Raw genomic sequence first — 13098 nt, forward strand, 5'->3', positions numbered from 1 at the left:
GGGCTGTCTGGTGCCCTGCAGGATACTTAGCTGTATCCCTGGCTTCTACCCACTAGGTGACAGCAGCCCCTTCCCGCCCCCATTGTGGCAGCGAGAGATGTCTCCAGGCATTGCCAGATGTCCCGGGGGCCCAGTTGTCCACAGCTGAGACAGTGGGGCCAACAGGCAGGCCCCTTCACCGGGGGCCTGTTACAGTTTTTAGTGTTGCCTGATTTCAGAAGTGATCCTGAAGGGCCAGAGACCTCTCAGTGGTAGGTATATTGGTGTAATGTTTTACCCGGTACACTTTCTAAGTTAGTTCAGGAAAATTTGTCCACGGAGACAAGTAATTTCTAGCCCAGATTATTAAAGATGTTGAGGAAAGGGACAGCTTGATCTGTAGGTCAGGCTAGGTGAAAGGGTCTTGTTTGTCTGGAGCACAATGGTATTGAGCTGTGGTGTTGTGTCCTGCACGTGCCCGGGTTGCCGTGCAGGGACCTGGTAGTGGGAAGGGCAGTCTGAGCAGGACCAGAGCCTCGCTGGCAGCCGTTCAAAGCGGGTTACCGAGTCTGGTTATGCAGCGCAGGCGTGGAAGGTCGTGGGAGGCAGTTGGCTGCTAGTGCCATGGGTGTCCCCAGTGAATCAATCAGTGGAGGTGACCCAGCACTTCATGTGCTCCTTAGAGAAGTGATTTGTCCTCAGATGGTGGGCGGCTCTCACACAGGAATCCCCAATCCTGTGTCCTCTGGTTGTGGGCAAGGCTGAAAGCAGCTGTTCTGTCCCCGATGCCAGAGGATGCCCCGCGGGGGATACCTCTGGAGTGGTGCTGGGGGATGGGGTGTGGGCAGGCTGGCTTGTGCCCACAGTGCTGCTCTTTCAGGGCTGCCTGGCCACTGATGAGCCCCTGAGGACCTGCTAGGGTGACGTGGGTATCATGCCTCCTTGTGGCAGTGATGGGTGGGGCCAGCAGCCAGACCCCACAAGTCTGCAGTTGAACTTGGCACAGTCCAGTACTAGAGGTGGCAGACTGTTGCAGAGGGTCTCTGGCCGTGACACCCGAGTCTTATTCCTCTCGTAGTCCCTAACCTGCCTGAACTGTTTGTTATGAGGAGAGGGTATCCCTGCCCTGCGTGCAGCTTGCGGGAGATCCAGTCCTTTCCACATTCTGCGTGTGTCCGGGGCTGTTTTAGGCACCACAGGTCCAGCAGTGAACAGACAAGGCCCCTGTCCTCAAGATGCTCCCAGCTGACAGCACGCTGGGCGAGGGCCACTCAGGTGTGTTGGCGAAAGGCAGGGAGGGGTCCACGAGGGGCTGCCCTGGCAGTCAGGGCTGGTGTTGCTGAGCAGGCAACCTTGAAGCCAGCCCTCAAAGGGGCGGGTCCAAGAAGGGGGTGTGATGGGAGGGCCTCTGACAAGTCCCGTTCTCGGGAGCGTACAGTCTGATCTCAGGTGACGGTGGCTTCCCGAGAGATGAACACCGACTATGCAGTGTCCACTGTGGAAAATGCTCTGTGTCTCAGCATGAACTTAACCCTTTTCCCTCTTCTCATCAGCCAGGGCCAACTCGTTTGTAGGAACAGCCCAGTATGTTTCTCCAGAGCTGCTCACAGAGAAATCGGCCTGTAAAAGGTAACCTGTTTTCATCTGATCCATAATTCTCTTTTCTCTATAAGTAGTTGGTATTTTTTTCAGGTGAAGTTAATAGTTAAGAGAGTGCCTTTCATGGCCTTTACATAGCCAAGCCTACTTTGGAAGAAGTTAGCCATTTGTCTTTTAACCAGCATCTTTCCTTTGATAACCTGTGTGCTACTTTGTTACTACTTATACTTCCTGGGGTGGTTGTTGCTTTTATGCTTCGAGATTTGATCTTGTTCCTTCAGGAACAACTAAACAACTAACTATTCAGTGGGGAGTACTGTGGCCGACAGGTCTGTATTAGTGACACGAGGCTTCCTGCTGTGTCCCAGAGCCCTGGGACCATTGGTGCCACGGTGCCACCTCCAGCTCAGGCGCCCTGGCTGTGGCAGCAGCAGCAGGTCAACTGTTCAGTGTAACGTGCTCTGCAGAGTGCAGGACAGGCCCAGAAGGCAGCGTCTGTGGGAGGGGACAGGACTGGGCCAGTTTCCCAGCGGGAGCCCAGCCAGCACTACAGGGGGGAGGCCCAGTGGTGGCCACAGGATTGAGAGCCTTGGTGGAGTCCTCAGTTGTGAAAATGAGAAGTGCAGGGGGTGGGATATTGTGTTCACAAGAGTGGAGGTCCAGAGAGTGGAGAGGGTCAGTGGCAGGGCAGTTGGGCAGTGGAGGTAAAGCAGGTGGGGGTGACGATGGCCAGGAGCTGGGAGAAGTCTGGGGTGCTGTCTTGGGTGGACATGAGGCAGGTAGAAGACAGAGAGGCAGCAGTAGAACCTAGGCTTTCAGAGTTTGGAGATGACAAGTTCTGTGGTTGAAGCTTTTCTTTGGATTCTTCCTGCCCTGAGCCAGACACTCAACCCACTGGGACCATCGCTGGAGCTGACAGAGGCCCACACGGTCAGTGTCGTGCAGTGGCAGGTTGCCAGGGGCCACCTTCCTAAAGTGACAAGCGACTGCCAGGGCAGCAGAGGAGTGATGGTTCTTGGCACAGCAGTTCTGTATTTCTGAGCCTGATAGCTTTTTAAAACCTCTTTAGGGGGTGGAGCCACAGGGCACAAACATGATGGTTGGAAGTATATTCAGAAAAATTAAGCTTGGGCATCTTAGCAGTTGCTGGGCTCTTTGGGCTTTTTTTGTTTTTGTTTTGCTTTTTGTTTTCTACTCTTATTGAACCAACAGACCTTGAGCTCTCACTGTGGGCCAGATGCTATTGTAGGTCAGGGCTTCCCAGCTGGGACAGTTCTGCCCGCCAGGGGACATCTGGCCATGTCTAGACACAGTTTTGGTGTCACAACTTGGCGGGGGTGGGAAGGGAATGGGTGGAGCCAAGGGCGCTGGCCAACATCCTACAGTGTAGAAATGGCCCCCCAGAGAGGATGACGGGTCCCAGATGCCCACAGGGCCCAGGCTGAGAGACCCTCCTCCAGGTGGTGGGTGCACTGGGCCAGATTCTCCAAGTGTGTGTCACTGCTGCCTAAGAACTAGCTTTTCCTCGAGTTGGGGTTTACTTTCAGGAAGAGGAATTCCTTTCGTACTAATGGAGGAAGGTCTCCAGGCTCTACTCAGTGAGAGAAGGAAGACACAGAGTGGCCACCCAGAGTCACTTGTCTGTGCATTTAAACCTCAAGAAGGATATACAAGCCATGGATAACTGGTTATCTGTGGTGGGCGTAAGGGTTAGGGCTGTGAGTGAGACCTCACTGGGTGCCTTTTTATGCTTTTAATTTTTAAAGTCATGTGATACTTATTTAAAAAATAGTTAAGAATTTTTTTCCTGATTCTAAATATGATACTTATTCATTATAAAGAATTCTTAGAAAATATGGAGAATAAAAAAAAAAAAGTTTCCTGGTGGTCTAGGGGTTAGGATTCGGCGCTTTCACTGCTGAGGCCTGGGTTCAGTTCCTGGTGGGGAGCCGAGATCCCACAGTCCGGGTGGCCAAAATAAAACAAACAAACAATAAAAGCCAAAAAAACACTCATAGTCTCCAACCCACTTGTAGTCACAGATAATTTTTGGTACGTCTTTCTTTCCAGCTACTTTTTTCTGTGTCTTTTAAATGTGTTTACATAATTTTTGTACAACTGGAATCATACTGAATAACCAGTTTTGAATCCTGCTCCCTGTGATTATATGGTGAACATTTCCCCATATCACTAACATTATTGGCAGAAATCTTTTAACAGCTGTGTGATTTTCCAACATATGAATTCATTGTAGTTCATTGAGCTTTTCCTTTACTGTTAAAGATGTTGAAGTAGTTTTCATATATTGGGCACAGCCTGGTGTGCCTCTACGTGCGGCATGTCCTGCGCTGGGGAAGAAGGACCCTCCTGCCTGTTCAGCTGGAGAGTCTCCCAGGGATCCCCCACGTTCCTCTTTGAATTTCAAGAAGTAGAGTGACTTGGTTTAACTGAGCATTTAAAAAATCATCGGTGCATACTGCTTTCCAGAAATGTTACACTGGCTTCCCCCTTTAGTTTTCATTGTATTAAAAAACATTTTAAATGGCAAGATACCTGTGGAAAGTTAGCCCAGAAGCCGTTCTGCTGGCAGTCCCACTCCCTGGAGATGACCTGTGAAAGCAGCAGAGGCAACCCCACCCCACAGCTCTGCCCCTCCTCTCTGGCCACTGCCACATGGAAAGGCTGATACTTTTCCGTTGGCGTTTTTCTCTTGTAGCTCCCCATTTTAACTACACTAAACAGCAGAGAAAACCAAGTGTAAGAACTAGTTACTGAGTAGAATGTACGTTCATTTTTAACATGCCCTTCACTCCATCTGTGTGTTGACTCAGATTTCTGATCTGTGGCATTTTTCACCCACATCAAGTGCTTCATTTACCCCAGGCCAACGGTGCTGTGATATGGGTCCGAGGACAGAGCCTTCACCCAAGGCCCCCAGCACTGTAATTGGCCTGTTGTCTCCACTCACGACCTACGATTTCATCTTCCAGAATGCCAAGCTGTGGCCTCTTGCAGAAACTGACTGTATCCAGCAATGCATGAGCCCTCCGTACATTTAGGGCTTGTGGGGAGGTAGTTGGCCATGCAGGGCAAGTTGTGTCTTGATGCTTTCATAGGGCTGAGCTGGGAATAGAATGCAAGATTTACAGAGGAAATAAAATATGCAAAGTAGTTCTCAGCCATGAACTCTGAGATGCACTGAGGGGAGAGAAAAAACAGGAGCAGGAGGGAAGGAGGGTGGTGAGCAGAGCAGCCCCTCCAGGGTCCCTGCCAGCTGGTTCTGGAAAAGACTTAGGGAAATTCAGAACCGTAGTGTGTTTCCTTTAAAATGTATAATTAAGGGCTTCCCTGGTGGCGCAGTGGTTAAGAATCCGCCTGCCAATCAATGCAGGGAACACGGGTTTGAGCTCTGATCTGGGAAGATCCCTCATGCCGCGGAGCAACTAAGCCCACGCGCCACAACTACTGAGCCAGTGTTCTAGAGCCGCGAGCCACAACTACTGAGCCCATGTGCCACAACTGCTGAGCCCACATGCCACAACTACTGAAGCCCGCGCTCCTAGAGCCTGTGCTCCGCAACAAGAGAAGCCACTGCAACGAGAAGCCCACGCACCACAATGAAGAGTAGCCCCCACTCGCCGCAACTAGAGAAAGCCCATGCACAGCAACGAAGACCCAATGCAGCCAAAAACAAATAAAAATAAAAATTTTTTAAATGTATAATTAAAATGTTCATAAAGGAGGGGCAGGGCTTTGCACAGTGAGTCCAAGAAGGGAAAGAGAAAGCTTGCTTTGTGCGCATCCTGTGGACTGTGATTTGGCTCCTTGGCATACGTGAGCTCGCGTCTGTGGCCTGGGGGTAAACAGTGAGCTGTGAGAGAATCTGAGACTCAGCTGTACCAACCTGCCAGTGCCCCTGCCCCTGCCCTTGGCACTGGAAGAAGGGGCTTTTGGGCCAGTATTTGCTGTAGTCAGGAGTGACCACTGCTCCCTGGCCAGGACCAGACCGGGCCTGTGAGGTCGTTGGTTGCCCCTGAGTGAGGCGCCCAGCCTGGCCCAGTGGTGCCTGCTGTGTGTGTGGGGGATCCTCTGGTCCTGGATCCGCAGAGAGGCCCCCTCAAGGAGAGCCCAGAGCAGGTTTCCACCCTCACACTGACCTGGTTTTAAAAGTGAGAAATAGATTAGAGGCTGAAATGGGTGTTGTGAACAGACAGGATGGAAATGAACCATGCTCGCCACTGAAATGTTACAAATGTCATTCTTCTTTGTTTTTCCCCTCCCTTAAAGTTCAGACCTTTGGGCTCTTGGATGCATAATATACCAGCTTGTGGCAGGACTGCCACCGTTCCGAGCTGGGTAAGAGACCCACACCCCACACCCCACTCCTAGCCCTTCTCAGCAGCCTGACAGAGAAGTGGGAGGGGGCAGTCCCAGGGTTAGGGCAGAGTGGGGGGAAGTTTTATGACGGCTCTTTAGTGAACATGGTGGCTCTCTGGGGAGAGAGAGAGATGGCTGTCCCAGGAAAGTACAGCTCTGTACTGGGGAGGTTTGTGTGACCCTGCCCAGAATGATGGCTTTTCTTATTTTACAGAAATGAATATCTTATATTTCAGAAGATCATTAAGTTGGAATATGACTTTCCTGAAAAATTCTTTCCTAAGGCAAGAGATCTTGTGGAAAAACTTCTGGTAAATATTTCAAATTTTCTTCTGGTAGGATGATCCAGTAGCCACACCCTGAGTCCCTCTGAACTTGTGGTCAGAGGGCCTTTCCTTGGAGGCACCTATGTTTAATAAAAGGGCATTTTAGGGTTGATAGTGATTGTAGGTAGATGCATATCTTCAGTCTCATCCTGTCAGGCCTTTTCAGTTTCCAAGTGCCTGATTCTTGAGCTTAATAAGATAGGAAATTACTGTATCACTGTGCATTTGCTCATCAACACACACACCATTTTAAGTTACCAGACGCTGCAGCAGCTTGGTGTGCTGCAGTGGCAGGTGGTTGTAAATTCTACTTAGCGACATCTGTATCAACTTTAGAGTCAGCTACATGAAGGTGCTAAAGATCAACCCAAGTTATATAGCAAAGGTAAACAGGTTTACCCAGGAAGGGAGTGTCTGTTTATGTTCTAGAAACTATAGTGTCCCTTCCCCTGGTGTGTTTTGGCTCCAGACCTTCCATTCACTTGATTTGGGGGAGCAGGGTCAGTCAGCCTCTTCCCACCTGTCCCATGTGTGTCTGTCCCCTCAGTGGGGAAGTGCGTTGGATCCTCTGTGGGTCTGGAGGGGGGCAGCCGAATTCTGGAGGAGCTGGCTGTGGGGCCCTTTGAGACCACGTGCAGGCGGGGGACCCAAGGCACTTTACTCCCCGTCTGTGATAGCTTCCTGTTCATGTAAACTCTTCATTCTCTTATTAAAGCCAGTGAGTTCCTCTTTTTCTTGCTTTAGGATTTTAAGAGAATACTTGCTGCTATTCATTTAACTTTTGATGTAGTGATTCATTTTCACCTGTGGGGGGAGGAGCAGAGACTCCGGAGAAGTGAAAGCTGCGCGTGGCCACCCCCCTACCCCTCATGGTGACTCAGTTGTCCCCAGCACACTGTGCCCTTCCTATTTCCAGGAGATCCCAAGAATTGAAAAGAACTACTACTCAGAAGTAATTTTTTTTGTCAGAATTACTTTTTAACGCCGATGCTGACTTGACTTCTATTTAAGGTTTTAGATGCCACAAAGCGATTAGGCTGTGAAGAAATGGAAGGGTATGGCCCTCTGAAAGCTCATCCGTTCTTTGAGTCCATCACGTGGGAGAACCTGCATCACCAGACGCCTCCGAAGCTCACAGCTTACTTACCGGCCATGTCGGAAGATGATGAGGACTGCTACGGCAATGTAAGCCAGCGCGCCAGGGCCGAGATAGGTCCTGCCAGCCCCGCCTGGGAAGTGACTCCTCTGGGTGGGGCCAGGGACCCCAGGTGGTGGGATGAGTGGCTAAAGGGGGAGCCAGTGTAGATCCGTGGAGGGGGAGGGGCAGTGAACACTCTGTGGCCCGAGTCTGAGTCCCACTGAGACTGGGGCCAAAGAGGCTTACGTCTGCCCCGAGTACAGATCACCAGGTGCGTGCATCCCTTTCTCATTTCCTCTAGTTAATTTTTGCCCAAAGGGGTCGAACCAGAGCCTGGGCGCTGATTCTCCTGGTGGGCTTCTGTTTTCCGGTTTTGGCTGATGTCCTTATAATTTTGTATCTGAAGACATTCCGGAATGCCTCTGGTATTTCCCAGAGAATCCCAGGGTGCTGCTGCTGCTTTGAACTTTGGGGGGATGTAGTATTGAGGATGGACACTGGTCACTATCGGCTCTTAGTGCCTGGTACAAGCGGGACAGTGGCACAGGCTCGAGGGATGAGGCACCCTGGGGTCCGAGGGAAGCTCAGACATAGGGTCTTCAGTATACTTTGTCCTTTAAACTTTCCTTATGGACGGTGTGAAACATGCAGAAATGGGCCGAGGAGGATGGTGAGCTGCATTGTGTCTGTTACCACCTTCAGGTCACCCTCCACCAGGACCCCCATGTTTACATGTAATGTCAGGTGTTTTGATTATCAGCCATAGTCCATATTTCTGGTTTGATTTCTGTCATTGTGGCTTATTGCAACCAGTTATCGTATATAGAGTTCCGCCTCAGTGGACTGAGGAATTCTAGAGTTCACGTAAAAGTCATCCAAGGCTAAGTTAAAATTACAACTGGCATTACCTCTTGGAGATCAAGAGCCCCCTATGTCTCCTACCTACTGTTTTAAGCAACACATCCCTCCCTTTTTTGCCCTAAAATATCCTTTATGCCCAGACTTGAATTGAGCCAGATGTGGAGTGCCATCTGTGCTCCCCCCTGACTTGCTTCCCTACCTCAGTGGTCATGGCTGTCCACAGCCTCTGCATGTGCAGACTGCAAAGCGCTCCCTCCCTTGGCCCTAGTTGCCGACCAGGCCCTTGGGCCCTGATATTGTTCTGGGGTCATGGCCGGCAGGCACAGGCGGGGTCCCCAGGGCCTTTGGCAGGGGTGTGCCAGGGGAGCAGCACGCTCTGCTGGCCAGGCTCTGAGGGAGCCACTGGGGCCCCGGTTGTCTCAGGTCTCGGTGCCCAGGGAGCCTGGCTTCATGGGTGTGTGCGTACTCTTGAGTGTCTGTTGCAGGCCCTCTGTCTGCTGTTCCATCATGTTTGCCATGTTGAGAGCTCTGGCTTCTCGGTACTCAAGTGTCGCCATCTTAATCCTGATCCTCCAGGGTAGCACGGGGCTCAAAGAGGCCAGCAGGCCACAGGTCCCGGGCCTCCCCTTCCTGTAGGTTAAGACTGAGGATAAGCTCCTCTCTGGGGCGAACAGCTTCTGACATTGCCATCAGAAGGGGGACGCAGGGCAGGCTGGATCCAGCCTGAGGCTGGTGGTCAGCTGTGTAGTAGAGGAGAAAGCTGGGCTGCATGTCGGTGACTCGTCTCCCATGGCCTTTGGGGTGAAGCCTGCTGGGTGTACGATAGGTCAGAGTTTGTCTGGATCTTTGGACTGGAGGGAAGTCCAGGCGCTGTTCTCACTTTTCCCTCTTCTCTGTGCAGTACGACAATCTCCTGAGCCAGTTCGGCTGCATGCAGGTGTCGTCGTCCTCCTCCTCCCACTCCCTGTCCGCCGCGGACGCGGGGCTGCCCCAGAGGGTGGGAAGCAACATCGAGCAGTATATCCACGACCTGGACACTAATTCTTTTGAACTGGACTTACAGTTTTCTGAAGATGAGAAGAGGTTGTTATTGGAGAAGCAGGCCAGCGGAAACCCTTGGTAAGAACGTACAGCTGTAAGCAGCGCCCCATTTAGAAACGCAGGGTGGAACACGCGGGGATGAACGCCAGCTGTGGTAACTGACAGAGCTTGGGCATCCTGCCTTCGTCACCACTAGCTGTAAAGGCTCTGCTCCTTTCCGCCTCACACAGCTGCCTTTCTGTAGATAAGGACCCTCAAAGTGTCCAACTGGAAGTGGGTGTTTGGAGGGCTGGCTGGGGGGTGAGTGGGTTTGGGACCCTCCGGGCTCTGGCCCTTGGGACTTGCTGGGCCAGGCATGCCAGCAACCGTTTTGGGACCTGGATTCACCATGATTTAAATAACCGCTGCCCAACAGCCTTTCCTGCCCTGGAGCGTTCAGATGCTCTAGAAATGGACCCATGTGATTGGCGTTTGTGTTCTTATCGAGGCAAACATCTTCCATGTTTATTGGCCGTTTGTATTTATTTTTTGAGGTTCATTTGTATCTTTTGACTTTTTTTCTTGTATGTTTTGCATCTTTCTAAAATTGACTTTTCAGAGCCATAGATATGAAGACTATTTCTCTGTTTATTTTGCAAACTTTTTTTTTTTTTTCAGTTTATCTCTTCATTCTATTTGTGCATTTTTTGGTGGGGAGAGTTGCAGATTCTTACAAAGTTGAACCTGTTTGTGTGTTTATTTTCTGCCTTCCATCTTGGTCCTGTTGAGAAGAGCTTCTCCACCCAGACATTTTCTTCAAGCATTTTTATGGTTTCACCTTTTGCACAGGCAGAGAGGAGCCTGGGTGGGGGTGGGGAAGGAGGCTTAGAGGAAGAGAGACCACCTGGACATGGGCGCCGTTGTGTTGGAGGAATGGGAGTGGGGGACGCAGAGGAAAAGTGGCAGGTGGATGAGGCTAGGATTTTGTACAATTAGAAGTGATTGTCTCTAGGGACTTACCTGGTGGTCCCGTGGTTAAGACTTCGCCTTTCAATGCAGGGTGTGTGGGTTCGATCCCTGATCGGGGAGCTAAGATCCCACATGCCTCGTGGCCAAAAAACGAAAACATAAAATAGAAGCAATACTGTAACACATTCAATAAAAGACTTTAAAAATGGTCCACATCAAAAAAAAAAAAAAAAAAAAAAGATCATCTCTTGAAAAGTGAGTGTATCTCTTGGCCAGCTGAAACAATCTCCAGTTCTTGGGGGCTTACGTTTCCTGCAGTGGTGTTCCGAGGAGCCCTAACGTGTACTGAGCAGGAGGGAAGGACTCCTTCTGGGTGCCCTGCTCTGAGCAGGTCCATGCACCAGGTTGTTATCCCTGAGAGGGGCCTGCTGTGTCCTCCCCACAGGTTTGGCCGGGTGCAGAGCACGGCCGAGAAGCACTGTTGCCGGCATGGGGGTGGCTACTCAGAAGGCCCATGTGCCTCGCCCGGGGTGTTTTCAGAGGCCCTGGGCAGCCCGGGCCCTTCAGCCTAAGTTCCGGGCAGGGCAGAGCAACTGGTGGCCGGTCAGGTCCTGCAACCTCTCACCCACTCTTGCTTTTTTTCCGCGCTCTCTTCCCTTTCCTCCCAATTCAATCCCATTTGGAAGCTGACGACTGTGGAAAGCTTAAGGCATTTGGTCAGTGGAGATCCCTCAGGCACATTCTTTAGAACGGTGATTCTCAATGTCTGGCCCATGGACCATAATGATAATTCTGTAATAATACTAAGATGGTGTTTGCTTTTCTACTTTTATTTTCTATAAATGTACAGTGGAGTTTTTCAGAAGCTACACACTGTAGGATGACATTGCTTTGACAGCTAATGGAATTTGTGTTTTCTGTCTTTTGAATCTTCTAAAGAAGTAGGTTTATGGTATAAATATGTGCACTTTTAGACATTAATAAGTTCTCAGTATTTCTGCTGGGCTCTTACTAGCTATTTTCAGCTATACCTCCTATAATTATTGTAACTTCCTATCATCGAGTAATTTACTGCTTTGCAATCCTGAAATTTTTCCCGTGCCCACATGGAAACACAGTGAAGAAGTAAGTATACTTTGAGTTGTTTGGCAATATTATTTTAAAATTTCTCAAAAACTTTAATAATTTCTATCTGAAACTTATTTTAGATTTTAATGGTATATTCTAAAACGAAAGAACATTTATATGTTTTTCATATTTGAGTATAGATCATTGACTTAAAAAGGGAGAAGACTTGCTTTCCCACCCACAGTAGCATCACCTCAGTCTAAAGATGCAAAAAGAAGACACTGGGTTCTCTGACTCATGGAAGGAAGGAATCCACTCCAGAGAAACTAGGCAAAACTGTAAATATGAAACAGAAATAGGACGAAAGGCTGTCTTTCCCTGGCTTTATAGATGTGAATACCTTGTTGTGTTGTGTCTATGAACAGAATGTCTTTGCATATTATTTTGGTGCCAGTTAAGTTGCAGCATCATTTAGAGACCAGTCATTCAGAATTTTAAAATACAGGAATTGAATATTGTAAGTGTACCCGTGATGAGCTCTTTCAGAGCCAAACATCAGAAAGCCTCTGGAGCGCCTTACCCGAGGAGTTAAGTGGGGCGGCGGGAGGAGTCACACAAGTGCTGGGAGGCTGAAGAGCCTCGGGCCATTGACCCTGCTGAGTGAATGCCATTGATGCAGATGAGAGCCACTGAGAGGAATCCCGGCCACAACGGTGGTCCAGGATACGATACAGCGACTCTCTGGATTAAAGATGTGGCTGCGGAGGACACAGGGAGTGAGTTGGTATCTCTACCTCCAAATTGTTTTTTTGCCTTCCAAGTGGATGAATCTACACATGGGACTAGACTCACTGCTTTACTCGTATTTGTCTGGTGTTCACCCCAACTTACCATCAAAGAAAGATGGTTCTTTTACCTTTTACCTAAGTGCTTGGCAGAAAGCACACATTGTGCTGAGACAGTCCATGTTGAGCACCTCTTTTGAATTTCACAGTTTGTTCTGGAACAAACATGTTGACATGTGCAGTGATGGTGCAGGAGCAACGGTGGGTAAAACTGTCAGTGCTAGGTTATGAATCCTGACCATGGCACCAGGAGGTGCGAGAAGAGCCGGCTCTTCACAGCCACATGATCACAGGGGCAGAGGAAAAGACAACAAGCCAGCCTCACTTAGGAGTGGTCATTGAAGATGATTGATACAATTAATGTGCTGTAGAACGAAAAGGGAAGTACGCATAAAGCACTTCTGCTGCACCTCCAGGGTGACGGCTACCTCAAGAAAAGCGCTGTGTGGTGGTTTGTGCTGGGAGCTGAAGCAGCTGCTCTTTTCATGGAAGACCATTTTCACTGGAAGGTTTGACTAACAAACTGGTTGTTCAGACTTGGCTATTTGACCAACATTTTTGGAAAATGACTGGAATGAGCCTGTCACTTCAAGGAAAACAACTGCTGGTGTTTGTTACCAATGATAAAATCAAAACCTTCAAGTGAAAATTAGAATTGTGCGAAACTTTATTCATCACTGTGAGCTTAACATCTTCCCAATATTTAAAGACTTTTTTGGGGAGAAAGGTAGCAATATTTATGAATTGATTTGTTGATATCGTAGAATGAAATTTGTCAACATTTGGAAGATCTCCATAACTCAGCGAACCACTATTTCCAGATGACCAATGTTTGGTGCTGTAAAATCAAATAAGGGCAGAAGATCTATTCAAAGTGCAAGGTAGGTTGGTGGATTCTAATGTCAAAAGTATGAAA

General features: G+C 49.4%; 1 protein-coding gene across 4 annotated transcripts in view; it reads left to right on the forward strand.

The window, feature by feature from the left end:
* PDPK1 (3-phosphoinositide dependent protein kinase 1) overlaps positions 1-13098 on the forward strand; it is a 67720-nt gene that overhangs the window by 43512 nt on the left and 11110 nt on the right. For 3 of the 4 annotated variants that reach the window (XR_004345687.1, XR_004345689.1, XM_032604360.1), the window contains 5 exons: positions 1533-1608; positions 5866-5934; positions 6170-6266; positions 7293-7466; positions 9182-9399. Coding sequence is in view for 1 of the 4 variants with exons in the window: in XM_032604360.1 (XP_032460251.1) it covers positions 1533-1608; positions 5866-5934; positions 6170-6266; positions 7293-7466; positions 9182-9399 (634 nt within the window). In the remaining 3 variants the exon portion in view is untranslated. The remainder of the gene's footprint in view (positions 1-1532; positions 1609-5865; positions 5935-6169; positions 6267-7292; positions 7467-9181; positions 9400-13098) is intronic. The other variant, XR_004345688.1, reaches the window with a different exon arrangement.

Source organism: Phocoena sinus, chromosome 15 (genome assembly GCF_008692025.1).
Source record: "Phocoena sinus isolate mPhoSin1 chromosome 15, mPhoSin1.pri, whole genome shotgun sequence".
Classification (NCBI taxonomy): Eukaryota; Metazoa; Chordata; class Mammalia; order Artiodactyla; family Phocoenidae; genus Phocoena; species Phocoena sinus.